Genomic DNA, 13644 nt, shown 5'->3' with positions numbered 1-13644 from the left:
GGGCCCTTTAGAAAATAATAAAGTAGATACACATGATTTAAGTGACCTTTGACCAATATTACTACAGTAACTCGAATGTTCTTTCAAAAGCACATTGCCAAGCTTCCTTTACCAAACAATAAAACAGTGCTCAAACACTTGCGAGGGAGAGACAAGCTGCTCCTTCAAGTCACTAGTGACCAGTAAAGGGCAATACGATACTTCAAACACACCACTGTTTATTGAAGGCATGTTCTGCTTCCCATGAGAAACCAGCTCAAATAACATGGGGAAAAAATATCCCTGCATCTTAATCTACTCTTGTTGACAGATATTATACCTACATCCAATGCGTCAGCTAGGATAGCATCTAGGAGACAAACAGTAACAGCCTAATCCCTTAAGATTTAATAGCAAAATTACCATTGTGCTATTGTTATAGTTACATTTAAACTGCAGCTAAAAACTGTTTTGTTTTGTTTTTACTTGTTTTTGTTTTATAAATACTTGAGCACATGGAACGATTTACATAATATTCTCTCTCTTCGGATACACAACCTATACCTTTTGCTCAGATATGCACACACACAGAGCAGAACCTCGTTAATCTATACATTGGATAAGTCTCACAACAAACTTGGTGGCCTCAAGCCCCACTTCTCATCACAAATTTGGAACTTGATTTTCAAAAAAACCACATGCAAAAATACAAATGTAATTACACAACTTATTTTCCACATACAATTACTGCAATTCCCCAAGTAAATATTCACAGTGGTGAGCCCAGAATAAGTCCCTAGAAAGTGACAAACCTGAGTGTGCCACTGTGGTCATTACACTGATAACCTCTAATCCCTAATCAATTAGATGACCACAGAGCACTATTTGGTTGATCTTTTCAATAAAGGATCAAATAAATTAATATTTGCTGCCCCCAAATTAACCTTGATTTTAAGTCTTTTCATTAATGTTAGCTAAGGGCTGTGTCCTTAGAGGTGCTATAATGCTAAGTAGCATGCTTCACAGGTTTGACCAGGGGTCGGCAACCTTTCAGAAGTGGTGTGCCGAGTCTTCATATATTAACTCTAATTTAAGGTTTCGCGTGCCAGTAATACATTTTAACATTTTTAGAAGGTCTCTTTGTATAAGTCTATAATAGAAGTCTCTTTCTATAAGTCTATAATATAGAACTAAACTATTGTTGTATGTAAAGTAAATAAGGTTTTTAAAATGTTTAAGAAGCTTCATTTAAAATTAAATTAAAATGCAGAGCACCCAAGGACCAGTGACCAGGACCTGGGCAGTGTAAGTGCCGCTGAAAATCAGCTCGCGTGCCGCCTTCGGCACCCGTGCCATAGGTTGCCTACCCGTGGGTTAGACTCTAAGCACTTTCGTTAGTAAAATACTACAGTTATTTTGAATAAGAGAGTCACATGAGGTAGAGAAAACAGAGAAAATAGATAAAGTTCCTGGTAGAGTCCGGCAACTTCGTAGATATCCGCTTTACATCTGCAGATATACATTTTGTATCCATGCAGGGCTGTATGTATATACTGTGTGCTTCAGGTAAGGGTACCATGCTTGTCTGGGCCATGTCGGGACTATGAGGATAACCTTGGCCCTGTCTGTTCGCATCTTATGTATCACATGTGATATAAGTTGAATCAGTAGAAAGGCATACAAGTTGCGCCTCCCCCGTGATCGTGGTCCCAGTCTCACATGCATACAGAATGTTGCGCATGTGCAGTTCGTTGGGGATGCAAACAAGTCGATAATGGGAATGTGCCACCGGTTGAAGATTGATTTCAGAACCTCGTCATTCATCTCCCATTCGTGGTCTTGGGAGAAGTACCTGCTGAGTGTGTCCACCATCGCATTCTGACACCCGGGTAGGTAGGATGCCAAGATGTTTATGTTGTGTTGTATGCACCAGTTCCATAGTTTCATGGCTTCGGTGCATAGCGAGTGTGAACAAGCTCCTCCTTGGCGGTTGATGTAAAACATGCATGCAATATTGTCAGTCATGATGCGAATGGACTTGTTCTTTATATGCAGGCACTGCGGACTACATGCTGCTCTAGTAAGTTGATGTGTAACAGTCTCCACCAGAGACCATTTGCCTTGAATCGTGTGTTGATTCATATGTGTGCCCCAACCTATCAGTGAGGCATCTGTGGTGATCATGATTGATGGGTGTTCCAGTTGATGCCTATACAAATGTTTTGTAGTCTTGTCCACCATGGTAAAGAGTCCAGGACATTGGGTGGTACTGCGAGTCATTTGTGTATGCTGTTTGCTGGGTATGTATACTGTGCTTAACCAGCCCTGTAGGCACCGCATATGTAGTCTTGTGTGTCATACCATGAATGTTGTGGCTGCCATGTGTCCTAGTAGTTGCAGGACAGTACAAGTCTGTATTTGGGGGTTGGCTCATACCTCGGAGATAAGCTTTGTGAGAGTTGTGAATCCGGCTGGGGGCAGGGATGCCTTGGCTTCTATGGCATTGAGGTGTGCCCCAATGAAGTCCAGTTGTTGGACCAGGATTACAGTCCATTTCCGTTCGTTTATTTGTAACCCTAGTTCCCAGAACAGTGTGATAGTGGTCTGGACTGCATCCATTGTTTCTTGTCAAGTTGGGCCTTTGAGAAGGCAATCGTACAGGTAGGAGAAGTTCATAATTCCCTGTTTGCATAGAAATGCTGCTACCACAGCTAGGGTTTTGGAGAAAACTCTTGGTGGAGTGGATAGGCCAAATGGTAGTACTCTGCTGGAAGTGTTACTGTCCTACCATGAAATGCAGAAATTTCCTGTGAGCAGGATGAATGGTGATATGGAAATAAGCATCTTGGAGATTGAGGGCTCCCTGTTGCAGCGCTGGGAGAATCATGCCCAATGTGACCATTTTGAACTTTTGGGAGCGTACAAACTTGTTGAGCTTCCTTAGGTCCAGGATAAGTCTCCATTGCCCGTTCTTCTTCTGGGTCAGGAAATAATGGGCGTAGAATCCCTTCCCTATGAATTGTGATGGAACTTGTTCCACGGCACCTAGTTGTAGAAGATGATCAACTTCTTGTCATAACAGGTGCTCGTGAGAAGGGTCCTGAAGAGGGACGTGGAAGGGAGTAGGGTAGGTGATCGGGAGGTAAAGGGGATAGTATATCCCAACCTATTTCTAAAATCCATTGGTCCGATGTTATTGAGGCTCAGATGTGATAAAAAAGGGAGAAGTCAATGACCAAAAATTGGGGACGGGTCAGGCATAGGTGCTGTCTTGTGAGGGAGGTTGTTCAAACCCTCGACCAACTTTTCAAAATTGTGGTTTTGGAGGAGCTGATTGGGAAGCGGGCGCCTGTGACTGGGGCATTTGTCGACACTGTGAACGTTGCCATTGATTGTTGTAAGGCTGATGTTGTTGCCGGCTGTTAGAGGAGTCTCTAAGTCTCTGATACGGCCGGTACCTTCTCTTCACAGGTGGGATATATGTCCCCAAAGTGCGGAGGGTGGCCCGAGAGTCCTTCATCGAATGAAACACCTCATCAGTTTACTTTGAAAAAAGCTTTTCTCGATTGAAAGGTAGGTCTTCTACCTTTGTTTGGAGTTCCTTGGGTATACCCGTGGCCTGTAGCCAGGATGCCCAGCACATTACTACGACTCTGGCCGTGGTTCTGGCTGCCATATCCACGGTGTCCAGTGACGCCAGTAGGGCTGTTTTGGCTATCAGTTGACCCTCCTTGATGATGGCTTGAAATTGTGACTGTTTCTCCTCTGGGAGCTCTGCTGTGAACGAGCTAAGTTTCCTGTAGTCATCGTAGTCGTATTTTGCCAACAATGCAGAATAATTGGCCACTCTGAATTGTAGGGTGCCTGAAGAGTACACTTTACGCCCAAACAGGTCTAGTCTCTTGTGCTCTTTCTCCTGTGATGTTGATTTAAACTGTGGTTATTTGCCACGGTGATTTGCAGCATTGACCATTAAGGAGTTGGGGGGTGGATGTGCAAAGAGAAAGTCTGCCCCTTTGAGGGTACATAGTACTTTCTATCCGCTCTTTTGCACGTTGGCGGAATTGAGGCTGGTGTCTGCCAAACGGTCTCCGCTGGATCTAAGATGGCATTGTTGAAGGGAAGAGCGATTTTGGAGGTAGATGATGGTTGTAGTATTTGTACCAGTTTATATTGGTTTGTCTGCACCTCCTCTAGGAGGATGTCCTGGCTGTGAGCGACCTGCTTAAACAGTCCTGAAACTACTTGAAATCATCTGCCGAAGCTGGTGGGAGGGGGGCATTATAGCCTCATCTAGGGAGGAGGAAGAATTGTGAGCAGGAGACGTAGTTTCTTGGTCTGTGCCAGTTTCTGTGTACTCTCCTACATCCTGAGCCTCCATGGGCTGCGGCGTGGGAGACACAGGGTTAGAGCGCAGTTTGTGTCTGTGCACTGTGGAAGGCCTGGAATGTGGACCCCTGTAAGATGCCCAGGGTTCCCAATGTGCCCATGGCATCAGTAGCGTAGCTGGGGGGGAGCGGCCGATCCCCCACCGAGCACAAGTGGCACCTGTTTAATTTTACTCATCCGGGTGTCTTCAGTGGCACTGAAGTTTCATCGTCGAAATGCCACTGAAGACCCGCAGAGCGAGTGAAGGTCCCGCCGCCGAGGTGCCGCTGAAGACCCGGGAGCGCTGCTCTGTCAGTAAAAGTGCCGCAGCGGGTGGCGCCTTTTTTTTTCCCATTCCCGCTCTTCCCTGCACCTGGCTATGCCACTGCATGGCATGGGGAAGGCCATAGGGGGGTAAATCCACGGTGATCCGCACCATGGTTGAGTCGTCTGGTGGTATCTCGGTCCCATATGGTTCCACGGTGTGCTGTGTGCTTTCGGTGAGGAGTGGTGTGGTGAGAAGGTGTTTTGCTCCGACATGTCCTCCTCGTCTTTGCTGGAAGATTGTGCAATGTCATGAGAGCTGTTGGGATCTCCTCCATAGTCTGTTGGAGAGCCCATGGTACCAAATATCAGGGAGTGCGGTGTCAACGATATCATCAAACCTTTCTGGCGTAGCAGAGACTGTGTCGGTGCCAATGTCCGGACTGTCGGGTGCCGCAGGGTCAGCTCTCGCCAGTGTCGGCATTGGTGCTGACCGACACTGTGACTGTTTAGTTGGTGCAGCCGGTGCCGACTTGTTTTTGTCCACCCATGCTGACTGCGCTGTCAGTGCTGAGAGCGGAGGCATGGCACCTGAGGAGGCGCTTGGTGCTGAGTCCCATTCCAGTGAACTCAATGCTGTGGAGGAGGCATGTCTTTGTCTGTGCCTCGTCTGTCTCCTTCGCTCGGACCTCAGCTGTGCCGGAAGTGCTCGGAGTGTCATAGATGCTCACCTGAGCATATGTCAGCATCGGGGGGGTAGCGATCTGGCAGGAGACCATCTTTGTTTTCGCGGTGCTCTCTGAGGAGAGAAGTCTTTTTTGGTCTTTCAGAGGGTCCGTCTCCTTTCCCATTTGGAGGAGTGCCTAGAGAGGCAGTCTGCTTGTCTGACACTAGTTGGAGGGATTTCTCAATTAAATCATTTTCAGCCGTAGATCCCTGTCGCATCAGGCTCTGGCTTTCAAATTGCTGCAGTGGAGGCATTTCTAGGAGATATGCCCCTCACCCAGACAGCATACACACAATGAGTGCCCGTCTGAAACGGGCATAGCTTCGCGGCAGGAGCCGCAGGGTTTGAAGCCTGGAGAACTAGGCATCTTAACGGGTAACCGTCCCCTGAGGGGAAGTAGCTAATGAAATAACACTTTTTTTTTTAATAAAGTAACACTAACACTAACTATAACTTTCTATCTGACTAATTATCTAATTAAACTATTTTTCTAACTGTTTTAGGGAAGAGTGCTAACACTGCCCCAGAGCTCCGTCTTCAGCCAAGGACAGTTGAGAAGGAACTGGAGGGCTTGGGTCATACGTGTGCTACACGTGGCACTGTGAGGCGACCCGCGCAGTCACTGCTACCATAAATCTCCGATCAGCAATGGTGGGACGCACCAACACCTGAAGTGGAGAACCCACAGGGACAGCACTCGAAGAAGAACCTTAATTAGGCATTTCCTAACTTCTGAGTGCTTGATTTTTCAACCTTAATGTTCTTTTAAAGTACTTTTTATGGATGATTTCATAAGGTTTTTTAATAAAACAAACTGAAAAAAAAAAAATCTATCATGTGACATCACACTGACACCCACATGGGTCATCATCAGGGTTGGAACAGTTAGATCCACTGAACAGACGTCTGACACTTGAGCTAATGGAGTATCTCAGTGGTGACCAACCTTATTACACGGAGGGCCACGTAAACCTAAGCACAACCTTGTATGGGCCAAATACATTCTACTTATTTTAATAAGATTTAAAGTCACCACTAATGATTTATATTTTAAGTTCAGCTTGTTTTGTATGTATTTAGACATGTTGTTTCTATGTACACTATTCTTTATTTACACACTTGTGTAAACTAAAATGATGTAAACATGACAAAACACTAATGAATCGGCCATTAGTATACTGTGTTGAAGCAGGCCGCGGGCCTTCCGAAATGCTCTGGTGGGTCGCGTATTGCCCGTGGGCCGTAGGTTGGGCAACCCTGAAGTAACTGATAGCAGATGTAGGTCGTCGTCTACGTGAACCAGCCACTAAAGTATGCTGAAAGTAATTTTATCAGTGGATTTCACAGATATTTGCTGACAGCAAAGGAATACAGACACTCAGAAATCTTGGGTTTAATTCCAGGTTCTGGAGTGTTCTCAAGTGGGCACAGAGCCTTCTGCCCCTTTTCTCGCCAAGCTTGACCCCTTCTGGCCGTACTTGTCCCAGATTTGTCTCCCAGATCCTCTTCCCAGCCCCAATCTCCAAGTGTGTCCTGGGTTCCTCATCCCAGTCCCAATCTCTCCCTCTGGGCTCCTTGTCAGAATCCCTGTTTTCCCCCAACTTGACTCCCATTTCAACTCTCGGTCTCCCTTCCTTGGACCCCCTTCCCTCTCCTCACTCTCAGGCTTCTCAGCCTGGTCATCTTGCCCACCCAGTCCCAATCTCCCCATGCCTATATAAACAGTTCTTCGTCCAATCTATCTTCACTTACTACCTTCACTGGCTCCTGATACCAACTTCTACACCTACCCAGTCCCAGTTTCATCCCGTGGCGCCGAGTCCTACTATTCCTCCCTGCCCCCTCAGATCCCAATCTATTCTGCACAGACTTTGACCCAATCTCTACCCTCCCACAAAACTCCCCAGACCTCTGCATTTCAGTCAGGCTTCCTCCTCCTCTACATTGCCTGTGACCAGAAGGGGGACCACTGAGGGCAATGGAGACAGACTCCTTACTCTCAGGTCCTGTGCCTGATGCCACAGCCAGCTCTGACTGCCAAGAGGAGCAACTGCAGGCAAAATATTGTTCTGCCCCTGCAACTCGGGCTGGGGCATGCTCAGTGAAGGTGGATTCTTTGGAGAAATTAGCTGCCAACTAGCAGGTTTCTATGAATCATGTGTGAACTGAGATTCTTTGGAGCCTTAAAACTTTGTCAATTTTTTATGGCACATCCCTGACCAAATTGACAACACCCTCGGCCAAATTGCAAGTCCTGCCTTCAAACATGGAGGAGCTAAAACTGCTCAACAAATGAGTTTAAGCATTCTTGAAAATATGAGCAAATTTTTTTTCCTAATTCCTAATCTCATTCTTTAGAAACAATTTGAGCTGAAACTTTAAGAAAGATCAACCTGACGCAGAGCCCTGGCATGAAAATTTCAGCCCAAAGAGATGAAATTTGACAAAGTTATAAACAACTGAAAACATGTGCTTATAACAGAGCGTGTTGATCAACCTTAACTATAGGTGTCACTACCAACTACACCTATAATTATAACTTCGTTATTTTTTATGAGGAAAAATGGGCTACTTGTACCCCAGTACAAGGGACAGAGGGAACAAGCATGGCAGTTCTGTCTTCTGAACATTTATTTTGTTGTTGCATGAATAAAGAAATAGTTTTTGGCATTGTTCTGAAGGCACTTTTAAAATGTACATCTATCACTATGTTGTTATTTCTAGAGGAGCTACTCTGGGCCCAGACTTAGATTTTTTACAAAACATATTTTTATAATCATGTATGCTCTCCTGCTTGTCTAACACATGACAGAATAGACTTGTATAATTCTGACATTCTCATTTATGACCTGTGAAGAGAATCTTCACCCTAAGATGCACATAAGAAGTCTCCCCAGTAATGAAAATTGATCATATTAACTCTTCTTTCTTTTATGAACTCTGAAAGAGACTAACATGTCTACTTGTGCTAGTAAATGCTCAAACTGACATGAAAAATGGGAAACCAACATTCATTTCCCAAGCTCCTGTCTAGCTACTTATTTGTTTCCCCAGTCTCTGCAGTTTCCAAAGATCAGTTTTCGTATCAACTGTAATGCCATAATTCTAAACTCCCTGTAAGATTTGATAACAAGCTCTTTCTTATTTTCTGTAATGATTAACTGGATGTTCATTTCTTGTACCTTTTCCAAAACCACACAAATTTAGACGTTACAACTCCAGTTTACCAAAGTTCACTGCATAGGATCAGCCACATCAGCATAATATTCCCGGGACTTGGAAACAATTAAAAGATATGCTGTGTTATTACTACCCTAACGAGGAGGTGGCGGTCACTCCCTATGGTGGAATCCCATAATTGTTGTTCAGACACACCAAAATACTAGAGCACTATAGCCTGATTAGGCACCACTGCTGAGAGGAGGAGGGGCAAAAGGAGAATGTCAGTTTCCATTTACGCCAACGATTTTCAGAGGGAGCATTTCAGCAAAGAGAGCATTTTATTAAATGTATTTACACGTTCTATTCATGTTAATTGTCCCTCACAGCAACTTTAGTTAATTATGGTGCATTAAAACATCACATAGCTTGTAGCTAGTATTTCCTAATTAAAATAAGCAAATGTGACTCTGTGGGGAGCAGGGAGGAGAAAGCAGCACAACATTTCTGAAAAGGGAAGAAAAGCCGAGAATGCTTACCTCATGAATGAGAGCTATTAACATCTGTTGGAAATTGCGCCCTCTGCTAGCCAGAAAACGACTGATAGGTTTGCCATCTTTGCCCATGTGGATTGGAAGGTCATAACATAACAACATGCCAGCTTAAAAAAAAAACCATATAAATGCATCAACATAAAATACTGCTAAATAGAGCAAAAAAAGTTTCATGCACAATAGCTGAATGCAAATTTTAAGAAAGATCATATAATGTTTCTAAAGTTACATTTTAAAATGAGAGTGACACTGACCAGTGGGGAAGATCATTCTGGAGTCACTTAATGATTCATGCTTCCAGTGCTGCTGGGTAGTAAGACTCATCACTTAGAGGATGAGTTCAGACTTTGAGGAAGAGGCAGGGAGAAGGGCAAAGGAAACATCAGTGTTATAGAGTACATGATTGTTGCTTAAACTGATGCACTCTCTGATCTTCATTCAGGAAAACATCGCTATTCAGGACAATATGTAAGCACATGGTCAACTTTAATCATGTGCTAAAATGCTGTCCTGAAAAAGTTTTGACTTAAGTATGTCCTGACAAGCTTTTCTGAATCAAGGACAACACCACATTCAGAGAAAACTACCATACATTCTGAAACATTAGTCAAGGGAGTGATGTGACCAATGACAGGAGAGGCTCACCTGCAAGGCCAGGCTTCAGGCCTGGCTGCTTGTTCCTCTCATACATTTTCAGCATGAAGTTGGGAACTCCTGCTACGGTCTTTCCTTGATCCGAGCGTGTGGCCCCTCCTCTCAGGGCAGAATGATACACTCCGCGGGGCATGTTGGCCATCTCCTGTTTCACAAGTGACGCCACAAACTCTTCAAATGCTGGAGGAAGTGGGTGGAAGAAAAAGGTCAGGGGCTGAAGAGAGGCCAAAAAATCCCAACAAACCCAAAACCACAGCTTCAGGGCAGTTATGCTTAACTAAACTAGCAACTACACGTTCAGCTGAAAGCTCCAAGGTTACGGATTTAGAACTCCTGGCAAGTCTTCCTGACTCTATGTTCACCTCCACTCAAACTGCAGGTCAGGAAGCTCTGAATAAGTGATGTCAGATGCTCAGACTCAGAAGAAAAATAGCCTGAACCATTCTCAGTGCTGTTGATCAATGTGTTCTTTGTTTGTTTCGCCAATGACACAGTCACAAACTGGGACAGTCAGAAACTAAACTGACATTTACATTTGTCAATGTAAATAAAATGTTCCTTGCAAATGAGTTTTTTTCTTATAGGCTTTTTCACCATTAAAAAATAAACAACTGGTACTATAATTTCTCTGAACATAGTTGTAGGTACTGTTTATATGATGGTATGCTCTCATACTTGGGCTTTTTATATTTTATCTGGGTTCAACAGTGTAAAGAAATAAAGTAATGCTATTGCTTGGTTATGAAGTTAGATTAAAGTAGCCCTTATGGTTGATGTGTGCAGTGTTACTGCATCCCAACATGAAGCCAACATTAGACCAGCACCTGGCAATGCTGATAGATTTAAGAGTCTGTTAGTGCTTTCATTATATGACCAAGTTTTAAAGGATTTATAACAACTGTTTCACATTACTCTTGAAACTCTGGCGTATAAGTTCTCAAACCAGATGCAATGCTGGTTTCCTAAGAATTAGAGCACATATGGGTTGAAAGAGCATTTACCTACTCTTCTGAGATCCTGGCAATACCTGAGGTACCTTGGAACAAGTTAATGGAAAGACACATCTTATCCTGGAACTTCCTTACTTTGGTCATTTTCAGTCAGTACCCATTATTTTAGCAGCATTTCCTTCTTTTCCATTTCTTATTTATTTTATTAACAGTATAAACATGAGAAAAAGACTGCAAAATGTCATAAAAGAGAGCCTTTTTTTTTTTTTTTTTTTTTAAACAGATGAATGTGTACCTAGGCAACTGGGTGTCTGTCCATGGCTACATAGTCTAATCATTATTACAATGTCCCCCCATAGATTTCTTTAAATCCAAGTGGTTTTTTTTAAACTGATTATAACAAAGAACTTGTTGCTTTCAAAATGCCTATCAATGAGTTTGCTATTTCTAATCACAATGGCAAATAAATGCAACCTAATGATCCAGAATGCCAGGCATAAACCAAACAGGGAAACCTAGCTAAACTTCATGAAAGACCACCAGATTCTGAAGCAAATGATAATGAATCATACTTTAAGGGCTGGTACAAATCTGAAGAAAAACAGGCAACGACTACTGAATGTATTATGAACCAAAATACTGACCTATCTTCTGTATATACATCTACCATTGAATAAGAAAAAAATGGATTCAATTGGTGTCCTTTAAAATGTACATACATCACATTGTGTTGCATGGGATGAACTTTTTTTTTTAAAAAAGGTACAAGTTTCTAGACTGCATATGACACCCACCAAACAACAATCAAGGATTAAACTGGTTTACTGAAAACATGGATGCTTTGTGTGTGCAGACTCTACTCTCTCTACTCCCACTGCTGGCTCTCTTTCTGTCTGCAATAGGAGTACAGAGATAATACAGCTTAGCAGTTGAAATTGACAGTGTGGCTGGGCTCCTAAGGAGCTCAGAGAAGAGAAGCTTTCCCAATTTCTGTTTCCTTTGGCTCACACAAATGTAGATGCTAAGAGAGTAAATATTAAGTGTGGTATGCTTCTGTTGCAGAAAGTCTATGGGTTTATTAGTATTTTTCCTTTCAGCTGTCTAACTGAGGTAACCTCGATGGATTTGTTTGTGAGTGAAGACAGTTTTGCCCTCCAGAGTAGAGGAAGGCTCATGGAAAGACAATCCCTCATTCAACAAGAATTCCAGGAGAAAAACTGGCTTTTGATTGGAACTCTGGATTTTAGCTCCAGTTACCATAGAAATAAGAATTCATCTCTTCCAGAAGTGGCATATGGAGGCTAGGAAAGAGTTTCCCCCACGAAGAGCGGGGAGGGGAAGGTGAGAAGAGAAAGTTCTGAGTTAAGGGAATCATCCAGAGAAGCCCAAGGAGAACAGATGTCTCAGCCATCCTCTGGAAGCTCCAGTCAACATGGTACCATTAGCAAGGACATCAGGGAAAATAGGGACTGCTGGCCTATACCTTCCCATGGGTTGCCATCTTAGCCAAGGAAACTGTGAATGATCTTGGTAACATCTAACAGCTGTTCAATTAGACCAGGTTCCACAGCCTCACCTGTAAACAAGATTTAGTGGTCTCTGAGAGATCTCTATCATTGCTTTGGGCACCTAATATCTTAGTCCATCACTAGAGTTGTTCATCCATGCCAATAGCCCTGATTCTACAAAGAGCCCTTTTCTACAAATTTTTATTTACAGTTTTCCTAGCCTCCTGTTAAGCTAAACAACATCACTCTGGGTGCACTTGCCCAGCTTTGTGTCTTTGACAGCAAGCACTGCTCTCATTAGTTTAAATGGCTTACTTGGTGTTTCCCTGTAAAGTTTCCTAAGCGGACTATTGCCTTACATTCAGAGTATAGAAAGTGCTTCCCCACATGGAAGCAGCATATATCCTCCAGTCTGATACCTCCTTGAGAGTCCACACAGGTCCCAGTCAATCCAAGCTTCCTAATGAAAGGACCTGAGGACCAGAAGATGGTCTCCTTCCCCAGATGCAAGTGGGAGAAGTTCCCATAAAAGAAATATTACATAGAGATGTATTATTATTTATACTATGGTAACATCTAGGGACCACGTTCATATACTGTGCTAGAAACTGTACAAATACATAAAAAGAGATAGTTCCTGTCCTGAGGAGGTTACAGTCCTGCAACTGTTGCATTGCTGACTTTAGTGGATAGTTAGCATTAAAACTATAATTAAGTGAACATTTTAAAAATAAATGTTATCTTTAAGATGAATCAGTTGTTCAGGTATCAAAATGAACCTGTCAGCCATAGGAGTCTCTCTTTATACCAGTGATTCTCAAACTTTTGTACTGGTGACCCCTTTCACACAACAAGTCTCTGAGTGCAACCCCCCTTATAAATTAAAAACACTTTTTTATATATTTAACACCATTATAAATGCTGGAGGCAAAGCGGGGCTTGGGGTGGAGGCTGACAGATCGCAACCCCCCATGTAATAACCTCACGACCCCCTGAGGGGTCCTAACCCCCAGTTTGAGAACCCCTGCGTTATACCTATTTAAGTCTCACTAATGCTTTTTGTTACTCTTATTTTTCATATTCACACCTTTATTAATTAACTATGTTTTATACTGCATAATGTCTTAATATTGTTTACTTAATGATGTGATTTTAAGTTATTCAGAGCACTATGCACCCTCTTCACAAATACATTACCTGGAAAAAATAGCAAAGAGTATAACTTACATGAGGCAAATACATTTATAAATCCTGTAACTTGGTATTTCCTGCTGTTTTACTTTCATACAAAATTCAGAATTGCCTTAAAATGCTGTCCTTCAGTTCTCTATGTTAGGCCTATATCATAATCAGCGAACAACTATTTGAAATATAGTAACTTGTAACCAATTATATAACTACAGAAAAGAGAAAAAATGAATAGCATTTATAAGAAGAACTCTTAAGTAACATCCTTGAAAACATCTTTATTCACTGCCAGG

At 42.9% G+C, this 13644-nt stretch overlaps 1 protein-coding gene across 1 annotated transcript in view; it reads right to left on the bottom strand.

Annotated features, from left to right (window-relative positions):
- FOCAD (focadhesin) overlaps positions 1 to 13644 on the bottom strand; it is a 195204-nt gene that overhangs the window by 56163 nt on the left and 125397 nt on the right. Inside the window, exons 20-21 of the mRNA XM_054031536.1 lie at positions 9697 to 9885; positions 9037 to 9158 (exon numbers count right to left, since the gene is read on the bottom strand). Of these exons, the coding sequence (XP_053887511.1) occupies positions 9037 to 9158; positions 9697 to 9885 (311 nt within the window). The remainder of the gene's footprint in view (positions 1 to 9036; positions 9159 to 9696; positions 9886 to 13644) is intronic.

The sequence above is a fragment of the Malaclemys terrapin genome, chromosome 6 (genome assembly GCF_027887155.1).
Source record: "Malaclemys terrapin pileata isolate rMalTer1 chromosome 6, rMalTer1.hap1, whole genome shotgun sequence".
NCBI classification, from domain to species: domain Eukaryota; kingdom Metazoa; phylum Chordata; order Testudines; family Emydidae; genus Malaclemys; species Malaclemys terrapin.
The sequence above is the reverse complement of the archived record's forward strand: the minus strand, read 5'-3'. Positions and strand labels throughout refer to the sequence as shown.